We start from the raw sequence: 24,909 nt of genomic DNA on the forward strand, positions 1-24,909 counted from the left end.
AAAGTCTAACTTTATTTCACTTATCTATCACTATATTTTCTTTAATATTCCTTATATAAAATAGGTGTCACCTATAATATATTTCATAATATATAAATTAAAAAGAGAATGTAAAAATAAAGATATTCATTTTCCCCATAACTAATTCCTACCTTAAGCCTAAACTAACCTTATACGTATTCACCTTAGAATGTGATTACTTCGCATGAACCAGCTTTTTTCTTCCACAAGGAAGAGAATTCCCCACAATGTGAGTGCATATGCAGAACGTGATATACGCCTGGCACAAACACAGCAGACATTTGGCAACCCAGTGTGGCATAGTGGGGCTTTGAGGACAGGAGAGGAAGAGGGGGGTAGGTCCGAGAGGGACCATGTGACCACTGAGCTCTGGCGACCCCCTGACAGCTGCTATAAACTCAAACCTCCGTCGCCACGGGCAACCACTGCCATGCAGCACCTCGGTCAGAGGGGTTTTGTGTAAAGCCAATGGCTGACAAAGCGGTGAAAGGAGCATGTAGGGACATGTAGTTCAAAGGAAATAGGCTCCCACATGGAAAATTTCCACACTTAGTCACAGATAGGTTTTTTCACATCAGCATTTTAGATAATAATTTCTTGGAATAGGAAAAAAAATTGCAGAAATCAATTTATTACAAAAACCAAGGTCAGTGGTGGAACAGCTGCTCATAGGTTCCTATGATTAGTGGATTTTGAGTAAACAGAACATCTGCCCAGTGATTTCTTTTCCAAACAGATTTTGACATCTTTCCCAAGTACAGTATCCTAAAATTGTGGTAGGTAGAATATAGGTGGAAAATGCCTGACTGTTTTTTAAAAGTGAGTAGATCATTAGATGAAAAGAAACTTTTCTTTAAAAAAAAAAAAAAGTAAAACCCTTGGTGTCAGAATTAATGTTTGCCATAAGATTATTTATTAATAAACACTTTTTTAACCTAATGTTTTTTTAAATATGACTTTTTATATGACAGAAATTAGCTTCAGTTTGCATGTATTTTAATATTTTAAATGTTTAAAACTAACATATTTTAAGTTTATTCTGACCCCATTTATTATCATATAATTTATTAATAAGGTCTCTCTCTCTCTCACACACACACACACACACGCACACATATATACAAATGTTGCTGCACAGTTTGTTTTGATTGTCCTCTAATCCTTCTTTAGTGTCTGATTATTTTTTTTTATATTCTTCGTCAGTAACACTGAGTGTGTGTGTGAGTGTGAGCTACAATTGTGACTTAACATCTACAAGGTGGACCAGCAAAGTAGGTGTGTCTAATGTGGATAGTGAATGGACACAATGTTTAAAAACTACAGAAGCACTGCTGTGTCTGATCCACTTGCACCAGCACAACACACAATAACACTAACACACTGGCTCCATATCAGTGTCACTGCAGCGCTGAGAATGATCCACCACCCAAATAATATCTGGTCCATTCTGGTCCTGTGGGGGTTGTGACAAACCAGAATGGACAGGAACTGTACAAACACTGAGGTGGTCATAATAGCAGTTTAATATATAACAAAATGCCTGGGAATGCTTGGTCATTCAGGAAAAGGACTTGGTTGTTTCCTCCATCCTGTGTGAAGGGAAACTGCTCCACCTTAACAGGATTAAAAGGAACTGAATTATTATGAAAGACAAGTCTAAATGACACAGCAGAATATTGTTTCTTGCAATATACTTTACTAATGCCACTGACTTAAAAACATTGTTTTCAAATCTTTTTCAAACATTTGGTTTAACTGTCATATTCCTCTTTAGACCATTTATTGATACAGGAGATATGCAGACAGATAGCAATAAAAAAAAAATGAGCCAAGAATTATTATACGTTCTTCAAAATGAATAGCTCTACTGTCCTGTATTTGTGAGAATATGGCTCTGTTGTGGCTCAGCACTACAGATACTGCACTATGTAAACTTTAGGGGCCAGAGAAGAGATTCCAAGTTAGAGGTTTGCAGGTGCTAACATCCACAGGGAGACCCAGGATAGAGATTAGTGGAGGGGCCAATGCTAAGGGCAAGCCAAACAAAATTGGAGCAGGAAAGATCATCAAGTGGCAGAGGACGACGAAGTGGACAGGGAAGACAAAGAAATATTTCCCAGGACATTCAATATTTCCCATGAGTATGAGGGGGAGGCAGCATGGTGGTGCAGCAGGTAGTGTCGCAGTCACACAGCTCCAGGGGCCTGGAGGTTGTGGGTTCTAGTCCCGCTCCGGGTGACTGTCTGTGAGGAATTTGGTGTGTTCTCCCCGTGTCCACATAGTTTTCCTCCTACGGTCCGAAAATGCGTGTTGGTAGGCGACTCAAAAAGTGTCTACAGGTTACAATGAATGAATGAGCATGAGGGAAGCTGGGCAGAGAATAGAGCCAAATTTGAGTTGTTACACTGTGGCTGGAGTCATAAGGACCTTTAGTCTTGAGAACAGGTAAGAATATATACACACATTTTCTTTGTGCGTTAGGACAAGAAAGCCCTAGTTTACAGTACTTACTGTGCTTAGTTTTGTCTTCCAGGATAGAGGCAAGACCATCAGGCGCTTGTTTAGTCAAGACCAAGAAAATACAGTTGTGGACATGGTTTTGCCAAACAACAGCATCACACTCCGGGAAATCCAAACACGTATCATAGAGGACAATGTTATATTCCACAACATACAGAATGCTGAAACATCCACCATTGATCTTGTGTTGAAAAGACACAGAGTGCGAATGAAGCTAATATATCACATTCCATATGACTCCCCACTCTGTGGAATATTTGTATGTAGAAGTGGCTTCAATCTCACCAAAAGACATCACAGATGAAGAAACATCATTGGGCAAAGGGCAGTAGTGGAGGTCCCTGGGCAAAAAGGTGTAAATATAATCATCTGTGCTCATACCATCGCCATCATCGCCATACAACACATTGGCTCATCAAAGCTCTCCGGGCTCTTCTTCCCCTGCTGTTTGACCAGGGGGAATATATATATATATATATAAAAAAAAGATATATATATTACTATTATTATTATTTTTTTATATGTAGCAGTGATGACTTTGTGACTCATCCTAATTCATTACTAAGTTTGTGAACATTTACACTGATGTAAATAAATGGTTTATTCAGTGGCTGTGTTTGAGTTCTTTGTATTTAGATGAAGTGTGTTTAGTGTTTTACAGCGCACAGTATAACTCTGGGTTGTGTGCATACAAACCTGATGTCTGTGTATAATATTCTGTGTGGAGTGTTTAGTTTTGAGGTGTGTGTGTAGAGTTTTTCAGTCAAAAGTGAGTTTCTCTCTGTCGATATAAGGCTTTTGAGACTAGTGTCAATGGGTAAGAACTTTGAATTTTAGTCTAGAGAAGTACAGTATGTGAAATGTCGCTACAAATGTGTGTATCCAACTGATAAAAACGGTATTATTATTATTATTATTATTATTATTATTATTATTATTATTATTATATTGGGCTGGCTTTTACCCGTTTGTGTGAGCTAAAAGAAGTTTTTTTTTTGAGAGCCGTTTGCGACTTTAGCTCTCAACAGAAAATTACAGCTCCATCTAGTGTTCAGACTTTTTTACTGACAGTTATAACATTTTTTTTCGATTGTTTACACACTTTTTCTGAAAGCATGCCTCATACTCAGAACTCTACACGCACAATAAATAAAGAAAGAAAGAAAGAAAGAAAGAAAGAAAGAAATACCCCACAATGGGCAAACCTCTCAATTCTCCTGCAAAATGAAACTTTAAATTCAAAACAATGTTTTCTTTTCTCAAAATGGTCTTTTGTTTTTAGATGACACACACAAACCATCATATGGATAGACATTTATAAACACCAGTTGAACACTGTTGAGCTCAATGTAAAACACTACGATGAATGGAAAACACTCAGAACACACAAATACACTGTAACAAATGTTTCTTATTTTTCCGACACACAATGTACACAGTGTACATCCAACCAACACAAAGTTGCACATTCAGTAAAACAACAGAATTTACTGTATACAGTTACCGTAAATAAATAAAATAAAATAAAATAATAAAATAAAAGAATAACTATACTGCATCCTCTCTTCTGTTTCTGTCTGGCCACAGCACCTCATCCACATCAAAAGCAATGTTTTTCCTGGCCAAGCAGCGGGGGAAATATCGCTTAGCATGCTGAATCCAGCCATGAAAAACATCAATTGCTATATCTCCACGTGTCTTCCATAGCTTGGAGGAGTATACACGTTTGTGGATTTAGGTCATACACTTTCCATCTATAGGGCAGATTTCAGTAGGACTGAGGAACGGAGAATATGGCGGGAGATAAACCAGTCACAAACCAGAGCAGCCCAGTGGAAACTTACATTGTCCCAAATGACAATATACCTGAGCTGCTCTGGGCCGCCTGTCTGATCTGGTGGAATGAGAGTGTTGTGTAGGGTGTCCAGGAATGTTGTTAGGGGCCAAGGGTAACATGGTGATGGATGACATTGTGATGTTCCCTCTGCGCTGGCCAGGGACATCAACAATGGCACGATGGCCGATAAAATTCGTTCCCCTCCTTCACCTTTTTGTTAGTTTGAATCCAGCCTCATCAGTGAAGAGGAATTGGTGTTCTTCTGCAGCCACCTCTAGTTCAAGGGCTCTCTGAAACACACATGACAATATCAGACATAGACATGGAGTGGTCACTATTGTGATTAAATTATGACGGCAATACTGAAATATGTATCATTCAAACAGTGTTGAGACTATGCATCAATTGTGGGATTGTATAGGACTTACTTGCACATAGTTATATTCCCATTAATTCCCATTCGGATTCCTTTCATGTTTTACAGTTTTTCCCAATTGTTTACACACAAATACTTTTACTTGTGACACAATGACCACAACATTTAACTCACGCACCAACCCACTGAACCAGTTCTGATAAACTACAAGCATTTTAGTTTAGTTTACTTTACACACACAATGCTTTTCTAAACACACGTTTTCAAAACACTACACACAATTTTTTGCATTTGGCACAATTTTCATGAAGAAAATCTTTTGTTTTCTCAAGGAACATTCTAAAGTTAATTGCCCTACTATGCACACTGACTCATCACATGGGAAACACCTATCACACCGATTAACAATTAGCAATCAGAACTTTAGCATGAAAGGCAACAGGTGAGTTTTTCTGTTTTGGAGCAATGGCCAACATTGGAAACGGAGGCAGAGCTAGAGTCAGAGGAGTGAGGGTAAGAGGAGGAGTACGGGGAGGAAGAGGACAAGGAAGGCCATGGACCGTAATCTCTCAAGAGATCTGAGCCACTTGGTCTAACAATGAGGGAGGCTGGGCAAAGAATACAGCCAAATTTGAGCAGGTACATTGTAGCATCCATCATCCGGACTTTCCGAAATGAGAATAGGTAAGAAATCTAGTCTCACTAGAAAACTGCAGTACTGCATATCAGTTCAGTACTCAACGAGTATAGTAGTACAGTATCGCCTGTGGACTGTTCTGTAGGACTGTACAAATAAAATATGTTTTTGTGAAATGAATTCTTACATTGTATTTCTACACAGTATTTACAGTATTTTGCTATTTGTATTGCAGAACTGAAATATTACCAACACAAGGTGGACGGGAACATCTTCTGTTCACAGTGTATTTGTGAAGTCGTGTATACCCCTTCTCCGAGCTATGGAAGACACGTGAAGATATAGCATTTGATGCTTTTCATGGCTGGATTCACCATGCTAGGTGATATTTCACCTGCTGTTTGGCCAAACATTGCTTGTGATGTGGATGAGGTGCTGTGGTCAGACCAAAACAGAGGAGAGGATGCAGCATAGTTTTTTTGTTGTTGTTGTTTTTTTTACTGTAACTGTATACAGTTAATTGTTCTGTTGTTTTGTATGTGCAAGTTTGTGGGGTACACAAATACCGTGTATAAAAACAATATTTTAAAATATTTTACAACACATTTATGTATGTACTGTCTGTAATAAATGTAACACTGAACAAAAAAAGCCAAAGTCATTATGAGAAGAAGTGTTTTCCATTCATCATAGTGTTTTACATTGTGCACAGCATTGTTCAACAGGTTTTTATAAATGTCTATCCATACGATGATTTGTGTGTCATCTGAAAATAAAATACCATTTTGAGAAGAGATAACATTGTTTTGAAAGTAATGTTTCATTTTGCAGGAGAATTGAGAGGTTTTACCCATTGTGTGTGTGTTTTTTTTATTTGTGTTTAGAGTTCACAGAGTATGAGGCATGCTTTCAGAAAATGTGTGTAAACAATCAAGAAAAGCTGTAAAACACGCAGCTGTTATATACTTATATCTCTAATAGAGCATCAAATACACACTGATATGACAAATTCAAAACACTACCATCAAACGTGTATATGTATGCTCAAATTTGGCTGTACTCTTTGCCCCTCACTGTTAGACCGTTGTTACAGTCCTTGTCCACCCTTGTCCTCATTCTCTTATTCTCACTCCTCTGGCTCTGCCTCTGTTTCCAATGTTGGAACTGTTCCAAAACAGAAGAGCTCACCTGTTGCCCTTTCATGTTAAAGCTCTGATTGCTAATTGTTAAAATGTGTGACAGGTGTTTTCCCACGTGATGCGGCATTGTGCATAATAGGGCAATTAACTTTAGAATTTTTAATAATAATGTGTTCCTTGTGAAAACAAGATTTTCTTTATGAAAACTGCCAAATGCAGAAAATTGTGTGTAGTGACTTGATAAAAGTGTTTTTTAAAACTGCAGTGTGAGTGTAAAGCAGGAATTGTGCTTGTAGTTTAGCAGAATTGGTTCAGGGGTTTGGTGCATGAGTTACATTTTGTGGTCATTATGTCACAAGTACCAGTATTGGTGTGTAAACAATTGAGAAAAACTATAAAATATGTAAAACAATGAATCCATAGATAGTTTTAGTAAGATAGAATCATACCTTTTGAGCATTTGAGCTGAATCAGATAACAAGTGTGACAACATCAAGATCTTGTTTCTCACCATGTATGCGGAACACCTCAGGAATTAAACCGGAACAAGATCAAAGCTGATTAATTAGTTGTAACTGGAACAAAATGGCCTTAGTAACTGTCTTTTTTCTTTATTTAGAAATAATAAAAAACATAGCTCGTCTAGTCTAAATCTTGTCCTATTATGTTTGTCTACTGTGTATACATGAAAGCTAAAATGTGACCATTATAATTCTGTAAAGCTCTACATGAACAGTCATTTGAAAAGGAGGGGATTTAACACTAAAGCTTTGGAGAGATGCTGGACTTTGTAACAGATATATAGTAAGTAATAAAACCTCCTTTTTCTTTGGTCAACATATGGATAATAAATGTTCATTTCAAGATACAGACATTGACGGGTTACTGTTGCTCAGTCTTACTGTTAGTCAAACAATGGGTGAAAAGTGGTATTGGACTCATTTTTCTAAATAGAGGGCAACATAAATATAAATATGCTGTATTATAAACAATATTGATTCACTGTCCATTTTCCTTGTACACACACACACACACACATATATATATATATGAAGTACCATTGAGCAAGGCACCTAACCCCCTGCTCTGGGCATGTATGCTCACTGCCCCCTAGTGTTCACTGGTGTGTGTATAAATGTGTGTTTCACTGCACAGATTGGGTTAAATGCAGAGAACAATTTGTAGTTCTACAATTACAGACTGTATTCCATCTGTTCCTCTGCATCTTAATAATAATATATTATATTCCAAGAATAATTCCATAATAATAATTTATTCCATCTGTTCTTCTGCATCATTTTTAACTTCCCTGTTCTTCAATGATCAGGACCCCCAGAATGCAGGTAAGATTTGGGTGATGGACATAAGTGTGTATTGTGCTTGTACGAGTGGATCAGGTACAGCAGCGCTACTACAGTTTTTAAGGAATAGTCCACTAACGAAAATCCCTGCCATGTAGTCTGGTGTACGTTGACAATGGGCATACATTGTCAAATGGCACACATTACTATTGGAGAAACTGAGTGATGTAAATAATTTCCTCCTGGCCTTCATTCAGTGCACAAGTAAACTATCCGGACAATCAAGATTCATTTCATATGACAAAATATGACTGATTTACTTCCTTCACCTGTGATCAGTTAGGGGAAATCACTTGCTCAATTATTCCCAGTAATGGACCTGCCTACTTATTATTTTACTGTAATATAGAGGATTCAGATTTTTATTGCTTTACACAAAATGTGAAAGATGATGGGAGGCCGGGCAGTAACAAGTGAAGGTCCGGTGAAAGAAAATGAAAACAATAGAAAATATAAAGGGATAACTGCACAGGGTAGAATATTGCCTTTGAAAAATCTGTAGTTCTGGACTCAGAGTTCTTGTATGAAATGATTTACACAGTACGGCCTAATGTTTGTTGATACAATATTTTTTTCTTAAGTGCATCAAAAGGGTGTTTATTCCCATTTTACTGCAATAACAATCTCTGGAGATATTTTGTTCTCTTTGGTCTTTGGAAAATTTCTGGGAGAATTTAAATTCAATCATTGAGTGGTCTAAAAGGAGGTTCTCAATGAATATTATTTGCCATCAGACTAATGCTGTGTGTCTTTACACAAAATACAGTAGTAATTCTGTTCAGACAGATGGATATAAATGAGTTATATTTAGTGAGGTGAGGGTGTGTCTCATATGCTGATAAGTTGCTAAGGGAAGTTGTAATGCTGTAAGACAGCTTCATTCTAAGTGACAATGGTGACGCTGCGGACAGTGAGTGTGGTGTTCCTCATTGGCTTTCTGGCCAAAGGTACGTTTATACATTTATCACATTATCACAGGCTACTGCTAATTTTCAGAGTCTTTAACACAGAAATTTAACCTGACTAAGAACAGAACTCATCTAGCAAATTCACAGAGAAATAATAATTTATTTAATGAAGCAAAATGTGAAACTGAATTACATCTTAAACTGGAATAACTGGATGAAATTAAATCACTACTTATTACATTTTATCTGTATAATTTCTAATATTTTGTTTGGTTTTAATAATAAAAATTTTATTACTGTCCAATATGTAAGTACAGTTCCATAGCACTAAAATACGGTTTATAAAATAAACATAGTTATTTGTTGTGCATATATGGCTTATATCTGAATGATCAACAAATATGTATACACTGTTAAACACAATTAATACATATCAAACCTATTATTTAGGGTGCATCTCTGGAATAAGTGTAAACATCTTAAAGTTTATTTGTTTGAGTGTTTTCGTCTTGCGCCCAATGATTCCAGGTAGGCTCTGGACCCACCGCGACCCTGAACTGGATAAGAGGTTACAGATAATGAATGAATGAATGATAGTTTGAGTGTTTTAATTTTAGATTTGTTCTGTTTTGTTACAGGGTGCTGCTCACAGCCAAATGGTAAGTTATGTCTTAAAAAAATAGCACAGAAAAAAATAAGAAAATATTCAAAGAAGAAAAATCTGAAAGGCAGAATGAAACATTTCCTGATTCATGTAGTTATTTAAACCCACACTTACTCAGAGCAGATGAATATTATATTGTTATATAGAATATATCTTGAAAAGTCAGTACATTGTAAGACTTGAAAACATAGGTTAAATACTGTTTCTGGCATGAGCATTGGCATTCCAAACTCACAGCATTTGTTGAAACCTCATCTTAAGTACAACAGTATATAAGTTTGGTTTGGTAAAATTTGTATAATAATAGTTTAGCGAAATGATTAATGACTATTAATTGTTAATTAGGTATAAATGTTTATTCCTAAAATGACACTTTACTAATTAGATTTCTTAGATTACATTTTCAATTTCTTTCAAATGTTAGAGTTTAATAATCTTTAAACGATAATTATAAACGTGAACTGCTAACAAATGCCATAAAAAAAGAAGGAAAACCCTTTAAATATTGATCACATTTATGCCAGTTTTTTTTTTTTTTACAACATAATCTTTTACTTAATATCAATTTTGACTGGAATTTAAATAAAGCAAGGTTGAAGATTGCCCAGTGCTGTATTTTATTGCTACAGATTTCTTTAAGGTTTCCAATTTTTTAATACAATAAAAGTGTATTAATTTCCTGTGTTTTCACTGAACAACTAAATTAATGTAAATTTTGACAAATGTAATGCAATCCAGAAATGTTGTTGCACAGGCAAAATAAGAGTGAACATGTATAGAACATTCTAGATGCATTTTCACTATTTTTATTATAGAATATTTTATTATAAAATATTCTCTAATAAAGAGGTGAACTGGTAACAGGCAAGAGTATCATGATTGGGTACAAAATCTCTCTTTGTAAGCAAACATGGTTTATGGCCCACCACTTTCTGCCAAACATTTGTCACAGAGAATTGTCAAAGTTCAAAAATAACATCTAAGCTGCTCTGTGCAGGATTAGCACAGCCATGCACTGTTCATAACACAATAAAGTGCTGTTGTAACATATTCATAGAATTGAAAAAAATGATTTCCGAAACGTTCTTTATCAAAATACTACTAGTTCTGGATGTGTCTGGCACATTTGACATATGTCATGATATTCTCTTTATACAAACACAGTAAAGACATTTAACTAAAATGTTGCTCTTCTTTCATTGTCAGTGTGTGGTGTCGCACCCCTAAACACAAAGATTGTAGGAGGACAGAATGCTACCTCAGGTTCCTGGCCATGGCAAGTTGCCCTGCAGATTAGTACCAATCTCTGCGGTGGATCCCTCATCAATTCTGACTGGGTTCTAACAGCAGCTCACTGCTTTGAAAGGTGTCACACAGAATAAAATTTACAAACAGATAATTTTGATATTGTAATAAAAAATATAAAACCATGTAGGAGATTTGATCATTTAATTAAATAATCACCTTTTTTCCAGTGATAATGCTTCACTGGTGACCGTTTTTCTGGGTGAGCAGTCACTGGGTATTCCTACTTCAAATGTAGTGTCAAGATCGGTTACTCGAGTCATCATACATCCCGACTACAATTCAACTACTAAAGACAATGACATTGCCCTGCTTCAGTTGAGCTCTAGTGTGACATTCACTTCTTTTATAAGACCTGTGTGTCTGGCTGCAACTGGAAGCACATTCTTCAATGGCACTCTGACATGGGTCACTGGCTGGGGAGACACTGATTCTGGAGGTGAGAAATTAAAGATTAACAGGGAAAATAAGGGTTATATGCACCAAATGATAAAAGGGATTTATCCTTTGTCTAATGTGTTAAATGAACAATAAATTAATTAATTAATAAACAATGAACTAACATATGCATTGGTTTAAATTATGCATTATGACAATAACAATTATTATTATTATTATTATTATACTGTATTATAATAAATGATATATTATAATTTTTCAAACTCTTACATACTCAAGAAAGGCATTCTAAAGGCAAGGGTCAGCTAAACAAAAAGCACAATAACCCATTGTATGTTTTTAAGATAAATCACCTACTCTGTCTTTAACAAAGCAAGTATGTTTTTAATGGCATCAGTCATGACTCTTTTTGACAAAGGCTATGAACTAGAAATGTAATTGTCTTTAAAAGAATTTCCTAGATGATTAGACATTAGAAAAATTAAATAGAAGATTATATTACCAACTAATGTCCATTTCTAGGAACAACTTTGTAGTTTGTGTGTTTGTGTTTACTACCATGGATGGCTTAAAGGGGTAAGACATATTTTGTGGTATGTAGTACACTGATGAATAAAATGCAAGTTCATGTTTAGTTTATCCAAACATGGCATTTTCCATAGTACATCAACTGATGTACAGAATTATATCTGTGTTAATGTGTGCAAGCTAGTCTAGGTAGAGTTCAGGCTACACACTTAATAATATAATAAAGTCTAGTAAACTTTGCAATAAAATGTGCATGGTTCAGTGTTGGTCATGTTAAAACAATGTTTGATGTGTATTTCCACAGTAAGTCTTCCAACTCCCATGACCCTGCAGGAAGTGCAAGTCCCAGTAATTGGAAACAGGAAATGTAACTGCTTATATGGAGTTGGACGAATCACAAACAACATGTTATGTGCTGGATTGTTGGCAGGGGGCAAGGACTCTTGTCAGGTAATCTCTCCAGTCTCTTCACTTCCTCTTCACCATTGTTCATTTCATTAAGAGCTGTTCAATATAAACATTAACATCTATCTGCCTCTGTGCAGGGAGACTCTGGAGGTCCACTGGTCAGCAAACAGGGTGGCGTTTGGGTGCAGGCTGGGATTGTGAGCTTTGGTGAGGGATGTGCTCTGCCAAATTTCCCTGGTGTGTATACCAGAGTGTCTGAATATGAGAACTGGATCAAGCAGCAGATCACCAGCAACCAGCCAGGCTTCGTCAAATACAGTTCCAGTGGCACTGACGGGGATCTGAGTGTGTCTTGTGCAGGCCTGCCTGCTCTTAGTAAAACTACTGCAACCACAGCAGACACAGCTACAATTAACACTTTACCCGCAAATACAGCTTCACGTAAGATTTTCTACATATATATTATGTAACCCATCACTAAAATCTATATGTGAAGCAAAATATTTGGTGTGCCATACAGTGTTGGAGTAGTTTATAAAACTTAATTCATTAAAACTATAAACTGTGAGATTGTATTTTGTTTTACTCTATTGAAAATGTAATCTCATTACTAAGTGCTGTATTTCTATGTTACTCTGTAACAATGGTGACTGACTGGAACATAGAAAGGAAAATATATATTAAATATTTCAGTAAACAAAGAGCCTGTCACAGAAATGAAAATATGTAAATTTTCTCATCCCGATCTCTGTTCTTAAAACATAGCCAGTTTAGCTTGATTAATCCTTGTGGTATTTTGACCAAAGTACATCACAAATATTTCATTTTGAAGTGTGTTAACTAATGGAAAATGAGTAGAATTTGTCACCTTTAGCTCTTAAAAGCAGTTTTGCCTTCGGTACTTTCTCTGTTTGGGATTTACCTTTTTTCTTTGGAAAGCAATAATATATAATGCATTTCATCTACAACCAAATGGAGCTTCAAATGTTATTTAAGTATATTTGTAGCTATGCGCACTCCCTCCACTCGTTTGTTCTGTATTTTTTCCTTTCTCAGTGATGTCCCATTTTTTTTCTCCTTGTTTTTTTTTTTGACATTACACCAATCTTCATCTGTCTATCCAGCCTCTTTATCAACTTCTGTTTTGTTTTCCATTGACACATCACAACAGAAACTTTTACAAATCCAGCTGCTGCTACAACCCTAGTGTCATCCACACTCCAAACAAACACGACTGTCCCTATGGCAACCCCTATCCTCACAACTACAACTCTCAATGCCTTCTCAACTTCTGCAGCTACAACTGTTTCTACAAACACTACAGTACCAACAACCAGAGCTTCTACCTCTACAACTAAGATTGTCCCCACAGTAGCTGCTTCAAGTAAGACTATAAGCATTTTCTCTTTACTCTACCTGGAGATGTTCCCTGTGGCCAGTAAGTCTTTACATGCATAAAACCCATGCAATTCTAATAGTCTAAGCCCCTTTTATGACTGCAGTACATTCTCTGCTGCCTGCCTCTCTAGGTAACAATTTTAGAATTAGGAACTGTACATTAAAACACATCAGTGCTAGCTCTAAAATCTGAAGGGATACACCTTACTTTACAGCTCCTCTAACGCTTCTGGCAAAAGGAACAAACTGTTATCAGCGATATGTGCAAAATCAATATCTGTCAGACTTATGCCATCCTGACTACCACCAGGGGAAGTCCTTGGTTATTTCAGCAAGATAGTACCAGGCCTCATTCTTTACGTGCTACAACAACAAGGCTTTGTAGACACAACATGCGAGTGCCTGACAACTGTCTGCATTCCAGATCTGTGCCCTAAGGTGTTTCAATAAGAGGAGAATCTTCCAATGGCAACCACAAACTGTTGAACTGAATTCTTGTGTCTATGGAAATATTTATGAAAACATCAGAACCACAGAGTACCAATACCATTTTAAAATAAAACTTTAATTATCATGTTGACACAATCATTGCATGATCACATGAAACCTGTTAATTTAAACTGGAAAACACGGATACTCATAAAGCATTCAAAGCTCAGTGTAAATTAACTATCAAAAGAAATCTACCAAATCGCAAATGTAAATCGAATTATTTAATCTGCCTTTTAATTTTCAGCTCAAACTTCAATGTGCATGTGGAACATTTAAATCAAAACTACACTGTTGTTTTGCAGGGCGGCATGGTGGTGCAGCAGATAGTGTCGCAGTCACACAGCTCCAGGGGCCTGGAGGTTGTGGGTTTGATTCCCGCTCCGGGTGACTGTCTGTGAGGAGTTGGTGTGTTACAGGTGGATTGGTTACTCAAAAGTGTCCGTAGGGGGGTGTGTGTGTGTGTGTTGCCCTGTGAAGGACTGGCGCCCCCTCCAGGGTGTATTCCTGCCTTGCGCCCAATGATTCTAGGTAGGCTCTGGACCCACCGTGATCCTGAATTGGATAAGCGGTTACAGATAATGAATGAATGTTGTTTTGCATATTAATTATTTTTATTTTGGTATTGATATGCTTCCCTTTGTATTAAGAAAGCATGCACATAGATTCCCCATGCAACTTCAACAATTGGTATCTTTAGTTTCCAAATTATTAAATAGTGTAATTAAATGGAAAAGTGGCTTTACACAGTGGTAAACATGCTACTGTTATTTGGTGTGTTGCAGGCATATGTGTTTATGTTCACAAAATACAGTCATGTAGTTCAGTGAAGGCTTTAGATATTTATACTTTACGAATTGTCAGTTAAATACATTTTCAAGAGAATTAACAAATCAAAGATTTTTTTATTGCATTTTAAAAAGTGACCCAAATTTTTGTGTTTTTAAAATCAAATTACCACAGCCATGCACTGTTCATAACACAATAAATAGTGCTGTTGTAATTCATAGAAATTAAGAAAATGATCTCCGAAACGTTCTTCCCAAATACTACTAGTTCTGGATGTGTCTGGCACATTTGACATATGTCATGATATTCTCTTTATACAAACACAGTAAAGACATTTAACTAAAATGTTGCTCTTCTTTCATTGTCAGTGTGTGGTGTCGCACCCCTAAACACAAAGATTGTAGGAGGACAGAATGCTACCCCAGGTTCCTGGCCATGGCAAGTTAGCCTGCAGGCTTATGGTCTCCATTTCTGCGGTGGATCCCTCATCAATTCTGACTGGGTTCTAACAGCAGCTCACTGCTTTGGAAGGTGTCACACAGGATAAAAATTACAAACAGATACTTTTGATATTGTAATGACAAATATAAAACCATGTAGGAGATTTGATCATTTAATTATTAATCACCTTTTTTTCCAGCGATGATCCTTCACCGTGGACCGTTTCTCTGGGTGAGCAGTCACTGGGTATTCCTACTTCAAATGTAGTGTCAATATCGGTTACTCGAGTCATCATACATCCCAGCTACAATTCAGCTACTGAAGACAATGACATTGCCCTGCTTCAGTTGAACTCTAGTGTTACATTCACTCCTTTTATTAAACCTGTGTGTCTGGCTGCAACTGGAAGCTCATTCTTCAATGGCACTCTGACATGGGTCACTGGCTGGGGAGACACTGATTCTGGAGGTGAGAAATTAAAGATCTACAGGGAAAATAAGGGTCGTATGCACCAAATGAAAAAAAGGATTTATCCTTTGTGTCCTTTCAATCTGTGGCTGTCCCTGGGGGTTTTTTAAACTTGTGAGCATGTGTGAATGGATATACGATTGCAGATTAAAGATTAATGTTATTTGATTACATTGAACACTGACAATATGGGAATAAAAGACACTCTGAAACAAAGGTTCCATTCACAAGCTAAAAAACAAAACAGACAATGACTATTCATTGAAACTGTCTTATTATGAAAGGAAATATATTGTCAACACATCTGAGGCTGAAGTTGTCTAAGCCCTTTGTCTAATGTGTTAAATGAAGAATAAATTAATTAATTAATAAACAATGAACTAAAATATGCATTGGTTTAAAACATGCATGAAGACAATAACGATTATTATTATTATTATTTTTTTGTTGTTGTTGTTCTTATTGTCATACTGTATTATAATACATTATATATTATAATCTTTTGAACCCTTACATACTCAAGAAAGGCATTCTAAAGGCAAGGGTCAGCTAAACAAAAGGCACAATATCCCATTGCATGTTTTTAAGATAAATCACCTACTCTGTCTTTAACAAAGCAAGTATGTTTTTAATGGCACCAGTCATGGCTCTTTTTAACAAAGGCTATGAACTAGACATGTAATTGTCTTTAAAAGAATTTCCTAGATGATTAGATATTAGATAAATTAAATAGAAGATTACATTACCAACTAATGTCCATAAAAATGTCCATTTCTAGGAACAAGTTTGTAGTTTGTGTGTTTGTGTTTACTACCATGGGTGGCTTAAAGGGGTAAGACATATTTTGTGGTATGTAGTACACTGATGAATAAAATGCAAGTTCATGTTTAGTTTATCCAAACATGGCATTTTCCATAGTACATCAAATGATGTACAGAATTATATCTGTGTTAATGTGTGCAAGCTAGTCTAGGTAGAGTTCAGGCTACACACTTAATAATATAATAAAGTCTAGTAAACTTTGCAATAAAATGTGCATGGTTCAGTGTTGGTCATGTTAAAACAATGTTTGATGTGTATTTCCACAGTAAGTCTTCCAACTCCCATGACCCTGCAGGAAGTGCAAGTCCCAGTAATTGGAAACAGGAAATGTAACTGCTTATATGGAGTTGGACGAATCACAAACAACATGTTATGTGCTGGATTGTTGGCAGGGGGCAAGGACTCTTGTCAGGTAATCTCTCCAGTCTCTTCACTTCCTCTTCACCATTGTTCATTTCATTAAGAGCTGTTCAATATAAACATTAACATCTATCTGCCTCTGTGCAGGGAGACTCTGGAGGTCCACTGGTCAGCAAACAGGGTGGCGTTTGGGTGCAGGCTGGGATTGTGAGCTTTGGTGAGGGATGTGCTCTGCCAAATTTCCCTGGTGTGTATACCAGAGTGTCTGAATATGAGAACTGGATCAAGCAGCAGATCACCAGCAACCAGCCAGGCTTCGTCAAATACAGTTCCAGTGGCACTGACGGGGATCTGAGTGTGTCTTGTGCAGGCCTGCCTGCTCTTAGTAAAACTACTGCAACCACAGCAGACACAGCTACAATTAACACTTTACCCGCAAATACAGCTTCACGTAAGATTTTCTACATATATATTATGTAACCCATCACTAAAATCTATATGTGAAGCAAAATATTTGGTGTGCCATACAGTGTTGGAGTAGTTTATAAAACTTAATTCATTAAAACTATAAACTGTGAGATTGTATTTTGTTTTACTCTATTGAAAATGTAATCTCATTACTAAGTGCTGTATTTCTATGTTACTCTGTAACAATGGTGACTGACTGGAACATAGAAAGGAAAATATATATTAAATATTTCAGTAAACAAAGAGCCTGTCACAGAAATGAAAATATGTAAATTTTCTCATCCCGATCTCTGTTCTTAAAACATAGCCAGTTTAGCTTGATTAATCCTTGTGGTATTTAGACCAAAGTACATCACAAATATTTCATTTTGAAGTGTGTTAACTAATGGAAAATGAGTAGAATTTGTCACCTTTAGCTCTTAAAAGCAGTTTTGCCTTCGGTACTTTCTCTGTTTGGGATTTACCTTTTTTCTTTGGAAAGCAATAATATATAATGCATTTCATCTACAACCAAATGGAGCTTCAAATGTTATCTAAGTATATTCGTAGCTATGCGCACTCCCTCCACTCGTTGTTCTGTATTTTTTCCTTTCTCAGTGATGTCCCATTTTTTTTCTCCTTGTTTTTTTTTTGACATTACACCAATCTTCATCTGTCTATCCAGCCTCTTTACCAACTTCTGTTTTGTTTTCCATTGACACATCACAACAGAAACTTTCACAAATCCAGCTGCTGCTACAACCCTAGTGTCATCCACACTCCAAACAAATACGACTGTCCCTATGGCAACCCCTATCCTCACAACTACAACTCTAAATGCCTTCTCAACTTCTGCAGCTACAACTGTTTCTACAAACACTACAGTACCAACAACCAGAGCTTCTACCTCTACAACTGAGATTGTCCCCACAGTAGCTGCTTCAAGTAAGACTATAAGCATTTTCTATTTATTCTACCTGGAAATGTTCCCTGTGGCCAGAAAGTCTTTACACGCATAAAACCCATGCAATTCTAATAGTCTAAGCCCCTTTTATGACTGCAGTACATTCTCTGCTGCCTGCCTCTCTAGGTAACAATTTTAGAATTAGGAACTGTACATTAAAACACATTAGTGCTAGCTCTAAAATCTGAAGGGATACACCTTACTTTACAGCTCCTCTAACGCTTCTGGCAAAAGGAACAAACTAGACTGTTATCAGCGATATGTGCAAAATCAATATCTGTCAGACTTATGCCATCCTGACTACCACCAGGGGAAGTCCTTGGTTATTTCAGCAAGATAGTCCCAGGCCTCATTCTGTACGTGTTACAACAACAAGGCTTTGTAGACACAACATGCGAGTGCCTGACAACTGTCTGCATTCCAGATCTGTGCCCTAAGGTGCTTCAATAATAGGGTGGCGTTTGGGTGCAGGCTGGGATTGTGAGCTTTGGTGAGGGATGTGCTCTGCCAAATTTCCCTGGTGTGTATACCAGAGTGTCTGAATATGAGAACTGGATCAAGCAGCAGATCACCAGCAACCAGCCAGGCTTCGTCAAATACAGTTCCAGTGGCACTGACGGGGATCTGAGTGTGTCTTGTACAGGCCTGCCTACTCTTAGTACAACTACTGCAACCACTGCAGACACAGCTACAATTAACACTTTACCCGCAAATACAACTTCACGTAAGATTTTCTACATATATAACATGTAACCCAACGCTAAAATCTATATCTGAAGCAAAATATTTTGGTGTGCCATACAGTGTTGGAGTAGTTTATAAAACTTAATTCATTAAAACTGTAAACTGTGAGATTATGTTTTGTTTTACTCTATTGAAAATGTAATCTCATTACTAAGTGCTGTATTTCTATGTTACTCTGTAACAATGGTGACTGACTGGAACATAGAAAGGAAAACACATATTACATATTTCAGTAAACAAAGAGCCTGTCACAGAAATGAAAATATGTAAATTTTCTCATCCCGATCTCTGTTCTTAAAACATAGCCAGTTTAGCTTGATTAATCCTATGGCAACCCCTATTCTCACAACCACAACTCTCATTGCCTTCTCAACTTCTGCAGCTACAACTGTTTCTTCAAACACTACAGTATCAACAACCAGAGCTTCTACCTCTACAACGAAGATTGTCCCCACAGTAGCTGCTTCACGTAAGACTATAAGCATTTTCTCTTCACTGTTGTTTTAGAGGGTGTTGTGATTGAGTCCAATACGTGACTGATGTAGACTAGTGCTGATGTAGTAATTTAGCAATCACCTCAGGTTGTACAACAAGAACAGGAAGACCGTTGGTTTATTAACACACTCTTATATACATGCCACTCAATATCAGCTTGATTAAATCTGCGATTAAATCTAAACCTGTGGTTTCTATGAACAGAAATAAACAGGATATACACAAGTATCAAATCAGTGCAATGGACAAATAATAGTGTGTACATCACAGAAAATTGTAATCCCAAATTATCATTCATCCATTATCTGTAACCTTTATCCATTTCTGGGTCGCAGAGCCTACCTGGAATCATTGGGTGCAAGGCGGGAACACAACCTGGAGGAGGCGCCAGGCCGCCACATGGCAACATATACACACGCCTACCAACGTGTTTTTTTTAGACCGTGGGAGTAAACCCACGCAGACACGGTGACAACAGATAGTCATCCGGAGCTGGAATCGAACCCTCAACCTCCAGGTGCCTGGAGCTGTGTGACTGCGACACTAACCTGCTGCACCACCATGCTGCCGCTAATACTGAATTATAATCTAATTATACTATGCAAGGCATTCAACAATCTGACATTAAAAACAAGTTTTTACAAAAGCTTAACTGCTGCAGATATAGATTATCTGTTTTAGTAAATTAATGACATTAGAAATATAGAAGTAACTATTATAATTGCTAGAGTGCTAAAACAAGATACTGTCCATTTAAGACTACACGCGTCTCTATGTCGCATTAATCACACAGAGGCTACCTCTCTAACAGCGCACAAAGCACCGTACTGCCGCGACAGATGCACCGAGTGTTTAACAGAAACTAGCTCGACTCTCCTTCTTTCCAGTAACTAAAGCAGTGATTATTAAGGCTAAACTGAGTAAACAACGTTATCTTAAAACTCACAGTCTCGTGGACGCACGGTAGAAATAATGATAAAGAAATTGTCCGTCATAAAGCTTGTAGTATCTAAGAGTTTGCTGATATCCTTTACTCCGCTGCGCTGTCCTCAACTCCGTGCAGCAGCAGGTCCAGGTGGCGCCGTCACGAGGCAACCGACAGAGTGTTCCGATTGGTTCTCTAGCTGAGCACCTTCCGACCACCAGCTCAGCACGTGAACAGTGCACATTATCCACGACCCACAGAAAAAAGGGCTGCGCAGCTGGGCACTGCAACTTAGGGTGACCACATTTTGAACAACTGTATCTGGAGACGTTCCCTGGGGCCATAAATTCAGTAACATGCATAAAACCCCATCAATTCTAATAGTCTAAGCCCCTTTTATGACTGCAGTACAATCCAAAGTAAAATCTAAACAGCTAGGCAGTAACACCTCTAGCTACAGGACTGTTTTACCCTTGCAAAAGGCAGTTGTTATTTTTTGTGCATGTAATGTGTTCTCTGTACATGCAACAATCTTCTGCTTGCTAAGTTTAAGGTTTAATGGGGTACTTTAACATGAACCCAGTTTAAAGTGACACACTCACTTTGATCTAACCCTATTATGTATAATTTCTTACGTCCATCCAACTGCTTGTTTTTGTTCATAAATGAGTGACATTAAACTGAAACAAGAAATACATATATAGCCATGTTCTTTACTAAAGAACCTCTGTAGAACCATAATTTTTAAATGTGTAGGGTTGAGTTTAAGGCACAATGCAAATGCAAAAATGAAGTTTTGAATTTTGTCTCTCTCCAGCTGTGGTGTGTGGCAATGCCAAACTGAATACCATTACTGAAGGTGGCAACTCCCTGGCTTCTTCAGGTGTGTGGCCATGGATGGTTAGTCTGCAGAGTAATGGTACTCATGTCTGTGGAGGAACACTGGTAGCTGAGCAGTTTGTCATGAGCTCTGCTGCCTGCCTCTCTAGGTAACAATTTTAGAATTAGGAACTGTACATTAAAACACATCAGTGCTAGCTCTAAAGTCTGAAGAGATGCACCTTACTTTACAGCTCCTCCAATGCTTCTGACTGGACTGTAATTCTGGGCCGGCTCAAACAGAACGGCTCCAACCCTAATGAGGTCGCTATCAGTGTAAAAAACATCTCACTGAGCGATGGTACAGCAAACAACGTAGCAGTGCTAGAGCTGTCCCGCAAGCCAACACTTTCTGATTTCATTCAGCCTATATGTGTGGACCTGGGGGACAACAGCTTTCCCATTAACACTCCGTGCTGGGCCTCTGGGTGGGGCTCGGGAGGAGGAGGTATGGTTTTTGTTGTCTGTGAAAAACTCACAAAATGTCTCATTCCAAGTCATTACAAAGAATCACCAATCTTCACTTCTTTTCCTCATTATATTTCTCTTTGTGCTGTAGCTGAACAAACTCTTCAGCAGTTCAACACTACTATACTGGACTGTGGGAATGCATCTACATCTGACACCAGCATCTGCACAGGAGTCATGCCTTTAGAACAGGTAATAACAATTCATTAACTTCCATACCAAACGGTCTTTGAAAGACAGCTGGAGAAATGTTTTTTTTTATTGTTTTTTAGTGTTAATTTTGTAATGACATTTTGTTATAAATGATTTCTTATGAATAATTTTTAAAAGCTGCAGGGACAGTCTTCTCTGTAGAGAGGTGTGAATTGTTTTCAAAGCAAAGGTTTCACATTCCTTTCATTCCCTCATTGCTTAGTGGTACATTAAAATCATCACATTACACACACACAATCTGTAAAAAGTGTCATGGTTATGGACACAGTTTCAATTCTACAAAATATTTAGATGATCATTTTTAACAATTGTCTTAAAATAAGTCAGTTAGTAAAGTATGTTAAAATAATTTATATAAATGAAGATGCCTGATAAGTTTTGTTGCATAATGATATAGTACTTTCAGATACCTGTGACCTTTAATAGATATTTAAATTTTGTCTGAGAACTAAGTGTTAAGAATTTTTGGGGTGGTCTCCCAGACAGAGATTAAGCCTTGTCCTGGACTATACCCTACTTCCAATGGAAAATCACATTTCAAAATGCTGTGCAGTCCAGGACTAAGTTTAATCCTTGTCTTGGAAACCACCCCATAACATTTAAATAACCTCCCCATCTTGTAACCTATCATGTGACCCTTAAGTTAAATGTATAGAAGGTATACTGTGTCAAAGCCTTTTTAAAGTGTGGGCAAAATCTGTGTCTACTGCACTGGTTTATAACTTATTTCTCTCCCTCACTCAGACTGATACAGGAGGTCCTCTGATGTGTAAGATTGGACAGTCATGGGTCCAGGCTGCAGTTTTGACCTTGAATACCAAGTCTCGTGCCGTGCGAAGTGTTGCGGTATTTAGTAAAACTGCAGCCTTTGCATCCTTCCTGGCGGCCAAAGTGGGTACCTTCCCTCCCAAAGCCAACACCACATCTGTGTCCACCACCATCAAACCTCTCGGCTCAAAAGCATCTTCATTCCTCTCATTTTCCTCTCTCATTCTTCTGTCAATTCCTGCTTTTATTCAAGCACTCAGTTAAGAGCAATGATGTAAGTTCCCAGAAATAATCAGGAGAATATAATTTCAACCCTAGTTCAAAACTAATACTGTGCTGTGCAAAACTTAGAGACAACTTCCCAGTTACTGATTTTCCTTTATTAAAAGGGTATTAACAGCTTCTTTCTTTGAATAACAGTTTTCTTTTTATTAGTCTATTTTTATTTTACAGTAATGTCTTCTTCACAGCTCTTATTTCTGATCCATAGGATTCAGTTGTCTTCACACGGTGAAATAATGCCCTGGAACAAACATGAATTACAGATCTAAAGCAAATCGAGATTGATTTCTGAGGCTTGACAATTTGACAATGTCTACCTGGCTTTTTTATTTTTTATTTTTAATTCTATTTTATACTTTTTAATTGTTTTTATTTTACTTTTTAAATTCTACTGTAATCTGTCTGTATCACTCTGTGAAGCACTTTGAATTGCCATTGTGTACAAACTGTGCTCTATAAATAAATTTGCCTTGCCTTAATCAGGAGCCCCAGAGTCTATATTCTCATTTTTGCTTATTTTCTGTTGACCTTTAGTTAACTCCAAAAATTCTAATAATAATTAAAATGAATAATATAAAGTAAAAATGATCTTACCATGTTGGCAACAGAACACAGTCCCTTTTTGATGTTTAAATATCATTAGCGAGGTATAAATCAAAATAGCCATTGTGATTTGTGGACCCCTCCACTTAGACTTCTATGCAATCCAGGGGGCTGCAGAATAAGAATGGTAGATCTTGATAATCTTTTGACCTTGTTTTGCTTATTTTATCTTCAGTTTTATTATTTTACTTCCAGTTGTTTGTGTGTCTTCACAACTTCATATTCCTTTTGTATGTACGCCATACAGTACATTGTTCTGAAGATGGCAGCAGAGACCAAGGACATGCACAGAAACAGCCAAATATAATTACTTAAATTAGACCAAAATACATCTGCTATATAATGCCAACATTTTAAAACCGAAACCAATTTTTGGTTAATCTACTATTTGGTTGATAAATCTGTACTGCATGTAAAACAGTTAAGTGCAGTTACAGCCTCAGTTAGTTCACTGAGCAGACAATTTACTCTTGGGTGTTCTGGCTTTAATAAATTCTGAGAATTAACCTGTTTGTTAATGTTAAGTTTAAACTCTTAAAAACATCATCAAAGTCCACAGCTAAATGCACAGCCTTATGGCTTGGGGCAAAAATTGGGATTAAGCAAATTCGTACAAAGAGTTTAAATTGCTTGTTTGTCTGTTTTTATTATCAATTATATCTATATATGTTTCTGTATTTTCTGTTATATGCTCCTGGCTTATAGCTTTGTACTATAACCCAGCCATGTTTTCTGTTATATTATTCATTCATTATATGTATCCCTTATCCAGTTCAGGGTCACGGTGGGTCCAGAGCCTACCTGGAATAATTGGGCACAAGGCGGGAATACACCCTGGAAGGGGCGCCAGTCCTTCACAGGGCAACACACACATTCACTCACGCCTAATCCACTAATAAATCGAACCCACAACCTCCAGGTCCCTGGAGCTGTGTGACTGCGACACTACCTGCTCTGCCACCGTGCCGCCACGGCTTGTGTTTACTGTTGCATAAATAAGTAGGAATAATGGGATACTTTGGGCCTAGTAGTATACACACTTTGTATACTACAACTTGCAGTGCTTTGTGTTCCTTTTATAGTGCACAATATAACCCACACACACAGTGATTAGAGGTGAGGATCAAAAAAAGGACCATGGAGCTGTGTGGTAGCAACACTACCTGCAGTGCCACACTCTGGAAGTAGTAGTAATAATAATTACAATAATAATAAAATTATAAATTTTTATATGGCCCTGTGAAGGACTGG

At 37.3% G+C, this 24,909-nt stretch overlaps 1 protein-coding gene across 2 annotated transcripts; it reads left to right on the forward strand.

The window, feature by feature from the left end:
- Positions 1-8,766: 8,766 nt before the first annotated feature.
- Positions 8,767-23,530, forward strand: LOC136665076 (transmembrane protease serine 9-like). Of its 2 annotated transcripts, XM_066642633.1 has the most exons (17): positions 8,767-8,838; positions 9,438-9,458; positions 10,670-10,829; positions 10,939-11,207; positions 12,000-12,145; positions 12,241-12,544; positions 13,275-13,487; positions 15,148-15,310; positions 15,420-15,688; positions 16,777-16,922; positions 17,018-17,321; positions 18,050-18,262; positions 19,408-19,494; positions 21,263-21,434; positions 21,519-21,772; positions 21,884-21,984; positions 22,750-23,530. In XM_066642633.1, the coding sequence occupies exons 1-17, from the start codon at positions 8,784-8,786 to the stop codon at positions 23,035-23,037; spliced, it is 3,165 nt and encodes a 1,054-aa protein (XP_066498730.1). In that variant the 5' UTR covers positions 8,767-8,783; the 3' UTR covers positions 23,038-23,530. The 2 variants fall into 2 exon arrangements, with proteins under 2 accessions (XP_066498730.1, XP_066498731.1); XM_066642634.1 differs by lacking the exons at positions 19,408-19,494; positions 21,263-21,434; positions 21,519-21,772; positions 21,884-21,984; positions 22,750-23,530 and adding an exon at positions 18,706-18,825.
- The last annotated feature ends 1,379 nt before the right edge of the window (positions 23,531-24,909 follow it).

The sequence above is a fragment of the Hoplias malabaricus genome, chromosome 13, assembly GCF_029633855.1.
Source record: "Hoplias malabaricus isolate fHopMal1 chromosome 13, fHopMal1.hap1, whole genome shotgun sequence".
NCBI lineage: Eukaryota > Metazoa > Chordata > Actinopteri > Characiformes > Erythrinidae > Hoplias > Hoplias malabaricus.